The sequence below is a fragment of the Myotis brandtii genome, unplaced genomic scaffold (assembly GCF_000412655.1).
Source record: "Myotis brandtii unplaced genomic scaffold, ASM41265v1 scaffold312, whole genome shotgun sequence".
Classification (NCBI taxonomy): Eukaryota; Metazoa; Chordata; class Mammalia; order Chiroptera; family Vespertilionidae; genus Myotis; species Myotis brandtii.
Genome location: NW_005361955.1, coordinates 5,121,278 through 5,128,490, shown reverse-complemented (window position 1 = coordinate 5,128,490; position 7,213 = coordinate 5,121,278). Strand labels below are relative to the sequence as shown.

The following is a 7,213-nucleotide window of genomic DNA, read 5'->3' as shown; positions in this document are numbered from 1 at the left end:
CCGGGTCCTCGACTTCCTCGGGCACCCCGCCGCCGCAGGAGCCTGGGCTCGGGGAGCTGCTGGAGGAGTTCTCGAGGACTCAGTACCGGGCCAAAGACTGCAGCGGGACCGGCGGCTCGAGGGTGAGTTCGTAGGCGTCGTGAGCAGGAGAAGGTTCCTGGGTTGGAAAGTCAGGCGGAAAGGCTGAGGTTAGGGGTCAGAGGAAGGAGAGGTCCCAGGGCTTGGATCCGGAGAGGAAGGGTCGGTTTAAAAACCGAGGAAGGAGGAACCGAGGTCAGTCTGTGGCAGGGAAGAAAGCCCTTTGGGTTTGAGACAAGGGTTTTCGAGGTCGAGGATCAGAGTGAGGAACTGAGGAGGGTTGCTCCCCTGCACCTGGCAGGGACAACATATTTAAAAAGTCTAACCCCCAGGGTGTGATTTAAAAAAAAAGTCTAGACAGTATTCCTCTGCTTCAAAGGTCAAAATGAAGGAGCTGGAGTAGTGGGGCTGAATGGAGTCAAGAGGTGAACTATGTTGCCTCCTTATACTGTCTCCTACACAGCCTGAGGCTAAATGCAGGCCCATCCCTCTCCTTCCCCTATAGAGCAGGAGCACAGCCCACACTCTCTCTGGTCCTTTATCAAAAGCAGGTTTCAGTTCTTCTTTTTTTCTACCCTTGGAATTCCCTTTGGTCTCATCGCCAGACCTGGATGAAAGCTGTAATCCTCTCCTTCAAATGCTTAACAGTTTCACTGAGGGGTTCAGTGTCCCTCCCATAGTATACCACACCACATTGGTTAATGAGCTACACAGTTAGGGCCTGTGACGCCCCCCCCCCCCAATAGGTCTTTTCCTGGCATTGAATAATAATCACAGAGGCATATGTCATTCTCAGTGACCTCTCCAGGTCATAAACCACCTAATTCTCCCACTCAGAGCCCCAGAATCTTCTTTATACTCAGGTCTCTTCCTCTGCAGGTTGAGCGCATCGAGAAGAGATGTCTGGAGCTGTTTGGCCGAGACTACTGTTACAGTGTGATCCAAAACGTGAATGGGGATATCTGCGGCCACTACCCCCAGCACATCGTGTTCCTGGAGTATGAAAGTTCTGAGAAGGAGAAAGACGCGTGAGCATCATGTGACCAGGGTGGGCCTGTCTGGGGAGGCCTTGACAACTCTTCCCCAGATTTGGGAACTCTGCAGCTGAGCAGAGCACTGGGCTGGGCAGACTTGCTTTCCCCAGGTGTTAAGCCTAATCCACATCTTTGTTTACTTCATGGTTTGATAGGTAAGATTGGCAAGGCAGCATGGCGTAGAATGGTGGAATGGAGGTAGGGAGTCACAGGCCTGGACTTCCATTTCACTCCCACTCTACAGCAGCTAAATGTCCTAAGACTGTTGACTTCACACCTCATCTCTCTCTGAACCTGTGTTCTTTTTTAAGGGAATGTGGATGGGAGGTGTGCTGTATCAACATGCTTATAAGCCTGACTGAGGTCCGGAGTCTGATTGCCTGAGTTTACATGCTGGCTGCCTTATTTGCTGGCTGTGCAACTAACTTGGGCAAGTTACCTTGTTTGTCTGTTAGTTTTCTTACTGGTAAGTGTACCTCTTTAGAAAAGTGGCTAGTGCGATCTCTGATGAAGAATGTGGTTATTATAAGCCTGGCATGTTTGTTGTGAGAATTAGAAATAAGGGCTACCATTTATTTAGGGCCTATCAAGGTCTGAGTGCTTTCATACGAGAGCAAACATAAAGCACCTGGCACAGGCTGCAAGCTGTAAGTGGTCAGTAAATGGTAGCAGTTGTTTGATAGTAAAAAATAATCACAGCATTTAGGCTCTAGGAAGTGCTTTATGCTAATCACAAAGTTTGTTCCCCTAGTCTCCCTGCTTGTTGCGAATGTTAAGGGAATTCTGGGAGCTGTTTTCAACAATACTATGAAAGCCTGGCCCCATGAATGCAGCTGCAGTAGAGTCATGCTGCAAAGTGTAGCAGGCCATCCCATCCATCAGTGCACCCAGAACCTGGCTAGAGACTCTGAATCAGTCAAAATCACAGCATAACAAGGTGCTCCAGTGATTTATTTGCACATTAAGGTTTGAGAAATGCTATTGTAGGCCTACCAGCAGTCTGGTGTGTGTTTGGGAAGACCCCATGGTGGAGATCCTTTTCAGCTGGAATTGGAAGGATGAGTAAAGGTGCCCCTGAAATGTCCTTGGGGACCAGCTGGTACAGGGTCCTGCTCATCAGGCCAAGGAGAGTGGATCTGGGGGTGTTAGTGATTTTATTTCCTAGCATCCCCTGAACACTCATTACAATCACAGATTCTAGGACCCCTGAATCAGATTTTCCAGAATCTACATTCTCAGATTGCTCCCTAGATCAGTCTTACATATGCTATAGCCTGAGAACCACTGCTGTGGGCCACCAGAAGTCAAAGAAGGCTTTCAAGCAGAACAACCAGTTTGGAGGAGTTGAAGGATAAGCTTTAGCTTTCTCATCTGTAAAATGGGATGTCCATAGGTGTACCACATCATGAGCTTGTTGTGGTGGGGTTCACTGAGAAAAATGAATGCGTTAGAAAAACAAATTATATGTAGATCACAGAAATTGTGTCGTAGCCTCTGTTGTATAACCTAAGAACTCCAGGGTTCTCCAAGCCTAAAGTTTCTGAAAAAGAGCTCTTTTCCTTTGCCCTTGCCCTCATTCCAGTGCTGACTGGTGGTTTTACAGTGGCATTAAGGTACTAAGTTCAGCTGTAGTCCAGATGGTGCTTTTCCAACTTGATTTTGTGAGTGAATCACCTGAAGCTCTAGTTCCAGGGCAGAATCCGACTCAGTAGGTCTAGAGCAGGGGTCCTCAAACTACGGCCCGCGGGACACATGCAAATACAAATATTGTTTTTGGTCCTGTTTTGTTTTTTTACTTCAAAATAAGATATGTTCAGTGTGCGTAGGAATTTGTTCATAGTTTTTTTTTTAAACTATAGTCCGGCCCTCCAACGGTCTGAGGGACAGTGAACTGGCCCCCTGTTTAAAAAGTTTGAGGACCCCTGGTCTAGGGTGTGGCTGAGCTGCATTTTCTAACAAGCTCCAGGTAATACCAAACCAGCCTGTAGCAGCAGTTCTCTAGGAACTCTGCTTGGTTGCTTCACAGGAGCTTTTCTGGGAAGGAAATAAGTTTAATGCTGATTCATTCTAGCCCTTAAAGAGAAGGAAATTAACGTTTGTCAAGTACCTGCTATTTGGCACATGTTAAGAGTTTCAGACACTAACTCAAGTTTTGCAGCCACCTAGTGAAGAGGATAGTATCACCTCCATTGCACAGAAGAGGAAATTCATTTTTATATTTGTAAAAAACATATTTTTATTGATTTCAGAGAGGGAGAGAGAGAGAGAATTGTCAACGATAAGAGAATCGTTGATTGGCTGCCTCCTGCAAGTCCCACACTGGGGATCAAGCCTGAAACCTGGGCAGGCTTATGAAACGGGAATTGAACCGTGACCTTCTGGTTCATAGGTCAGTGCTCACCACTGAGCCACGCTGGCTGGGCCAGAAGAGGAAATTTAAACCCGCAGACATAGTTAGCAGAGTGGGATTAAAAACCAGGTCTTCTTCACACTGCTCTGTTCCCGTCTGCCTTTTTCCCCTGCCATCATCAGGGCTTTCCCACCTTGTCTAGCAGAGCGTCATCTTTCTGGCCAGGGCTACTGTGGTACATTCCTATACCTGCAGTTGTTACTGGAGTTTGTTTCTACTTTCCACTCCTTGCAAGGACTTGAAGTGATACTGAGTGGGCGATGCCTGTTGGTTGAAGAAAAGGGAATACATGCATGTTTAGGTGGGAAGTAGAAAATTTTGCTTCTTTACATATTTGGCTTTGGTGTTAATATGACACTAATTAGACTGAGTTACACAGGGTAGAACTGGATTAAGGAAGTGGTTAAGTCCGCTTAACACATCTCCCCAGTTTAGCCCATGATCTGGGAATAGAAGCCTGGGCAGGGATCTCTGAACAGCCAAGACATAATGTTTATCAACAAGTGTTGGTTGAGCTATTGCCATGTGGCAGATCTAGGGGATCTATTTGAAGTCTCATCAGGTAGATGAAGTCCCTGTCTGTAGGTCTAGTGGGTAACACAAACCAAAAAATAAGCAATGACAGTATAATGAGCCAGAATTAGGGAAGTACAGATGAGGCATTGGGGGCTAGTTCTGCACCCATTTCCATTGTGTGTATGGGGGTGGGGGGTTTCCTCACACCACCAATTCTCAAGACACCAGGTGGGTGTCCTACAGTTCAACTCAATAATGACACTACCCAGAGATGTATCAGATTCCATAGGGTAAAGACTCAGTCCTGCAAAACAAACATAAATCCATAAGCCTACACTTATTCATTCAACTATGAGTCATGTGCCAAACAATTCAGTGCTTTGCACTGTAAGATAAAGATGCTAAGGCCAAGAGAGAATAAAAATAAAAACAGGAACTTTGGAATAGAAACCGAGTTGGTTCTTCGAGTAGGGGAACCAAGAAAATAAGCCACCAACTAGGCTGACAAGTATAAATGTGCCTGCCTCTACATTAAAAGGCTGCACAGAGCCGCTAGGAGGGAAATGCTGGCGTGCTCTCCACCCTGGTTTTGTCGAGAGTGTGCTCAGTGGAAGGACTCAACCTGGGAGAATCAAATGTATTTAGAGCACAGAGGGAGCTGCTGGTGTGAGCTAAGGGAGAGTCAGTGGCGGATCTACTGATTTCATACGATTTGAAAGAGGTGTGACTTGCTGTCGCTCATTACTATACCTGACTCTTTCTAGAAGCTCCCTTACGAAACTAGTGTAATAACTACTATACTTCTCAGTGCCAGAAATGGCTTCTCTTTCACTCTCTGTCCCAGAAAAAAATGGCCGTGTATTTTCTAGAGGGTCCCCACAGCACCTGTTACCTTACTCTGGGAAGAAAAAACTAGTAATCAACATTCAGTTTGTTGTGTATATTTCTGTATTTCATATACCATGTTTTCAGAGTAGCTGACTTTTTTATTTCTCATTTTAAAGGTTCTGAAATCAGGATGACTTAAATTTTAATACCTATGATATAGCATTTTTTTCTTTTCCTGAAAAACATAATCCATGATCTGGAATTTAGGGATTAGAGCACTTACTAAATTTCAAATGAGTATTCACATACACATGCAGACCTACCATGGGGTCTTTGTAAAAACAAGCGCACACATGCATGCCTCCTTAGAAACCAGCCTGACCTGCCTCTCTTGTCTGTGCGTCAGGTTTCAGAGCACTGTGCAGGTGAGCAAGTTGCAAGACCTTGTTAACCGCAGCAAGATGGCCAGGTGCAGAGGACGGTTTGTCTGCCCAGTGATCCTGTTCAAGGGCAAGGTAAGACCACGCCATAGCCTCACACTCCCTGAGACCCGCTTCTGGGGTAACTGGCTTAATGCAAAGTGTAATGTAAGGATAATTTTGTTTTTGGCCTTTGCCAGCCGAGTATTGGTGGTTACTGGGTGCCTGGTGCAGGCCAGAGAAACAGACCAATTCTGATAACCACCTTCAAGAATCAGGCTAGGGCCTGGCCAGTGTGGCTCAGTGATTGAGTGGCAACCTATGAACCAGGAGGTCACCTTTGCTTGGGGCATATGCCCAGGTTGCTGACTCGATCCCCATTGTGGGGCATGAGGAGGTAGCTGATTGATGATTCTCTCTCATTGTTGATGTTTCTCGCTCTCTCCCTCTCTCCCTTCCTCTCTGAAATCAATAAAAATATATTTAAAAAATAATAAGTCTAGGTAGGGAAGGGGTAGTCACACCAGAGTACCTCCCCCTGTGTTCTGGAGCCAGACTGCCTAGGTTCAGACCTGCCTGTGCAAGGCCGTTTTCTCCTCTATAAAATGGGAATAATAATCATGCCTACATCAAAGGTTTATGGAGTCGATTAGATCAAGTCAGTTATTACATTATTGTTTATTCATTTTTTCAATCATATAATTCATTAAGTATTTATTAAATGTGTACTATATCCCATGCACTGTTTCAAGGCTTATGTTACATCAGTATTAGACAAAATTCCTTACCCCCATGGAGCTTATATTCTAGTGACTATTGTTAATTTGACTCCCCAATTCGTTCTCATTTCACCTTTTTATAATTCTTTGACATAATTGATATTCTCATATTGCAGGTGAGACTCAAAGAGGTTAATAATTTCCCCAAGTTTACTTTAAACAACTAGAGAGCTGGGATTTGAACCTATCCCAAAACTTCTTCAGGCTACCACACTAATTTAGAGTCACAAGGTGTGGTGTAAGAGAACTCACCAAAGAGGGGCAGCAGTGTGGACTGGCCGACTATACCTCATTAAGTGAGGAGGACTTAGTTTGAGAGCATTGGAAGATAAGCAGAATAATAATTGGCAGGAGGAGTGGGAGGGTGTTCCAAGCAGGTGATATAGCACAGGAGAAGGCATGGAGACAGGAACAAGAGAGGCCAGGAAACCTCCTGACTGGAATGGAAGGTATGTGTTGGAGCTGACTGAGTACAGGAGGCTAACGCTGATCAAGCTGTTTGCATTGGCCAGGAGAGCCACTGTGATTCTTGAGCAGACAAATGCAGGACAGAAGTAGCATTTTGAGGAAGATTAGTCCAGGAATAGTGACCTTAAAGTAGAGAGCCTAGAGGAGACGAGGGGAACAAGAATGCAGTCATTGAGCGGGTGCCAGAGTGCATGTGCCATAGCTTCCACCTCAGTCGCTTACAGACTCCAGCTGCAGTTACCCAGCATGAGTGGTCCGGGACCAGGGCAGGGCAGTGAGGAGGAGGGATGTTTCTGCCCCTTTGGGTCTTTCTTTTGCAAAATGGGAGAAGGGCAAATGTGAAAGGAGAGGTAAGAAGGGAGATTTAGCCAAGGGCTTCCTTAGAAAGTTTTCATGTTCCTGGGAGTTTCCAGAACTCTATTTTATTTTAATATATTTTATTGATTTTTTACAGAGAGAAAGAGAGAGGGATAGAGAGTTAGAAACATCGATGAGAGAGAAACATTGATCAGCTGCCTCCTGCACACTCCCTACTGGGGATGTGTCTGCAACCAAGGTACATGCCCTTGACCGGAATCGAACCTGGGACCCTTGAGTCCGCAGGCCGACGCTCTATCCACTGAGCCAAACTGGTTAGGGCCAGAACTCTATTTTATTTATTTATTTATTTTATTTATTTAT

The 7,213-nt window shown here is 45.5% G+C and overlaps 1 protein-coding gene across 1 annotated transcript in view; it reads left to right on the top strand.

Moving 5' to 3' along the window:
• Positions 1-5: 5 nt before the first annotated feature.
• The window catches only part of MTMR14 (myotubularin related protein 14), a gene marked incomplete at its 5' end in the record, with an annotated part of 50,468 nt that continues 43,260 nt past the window's right edge, over positions 6-7,213 (top strand). The window contains 3 exons of the mRNA XM_014542695.1: positions 6-122; positions 958-1,106; positions 5,273-5,381. Coding sequence (XP_014398181.1) covers positions 6-122; positions 958-1,106; positions 5,273-5,381 — 375 coding nt within the window. The remainder of the gene's footprint in view (positions 123-957; positions 1,107-5,272; positions 5,382-7,213) is intronic.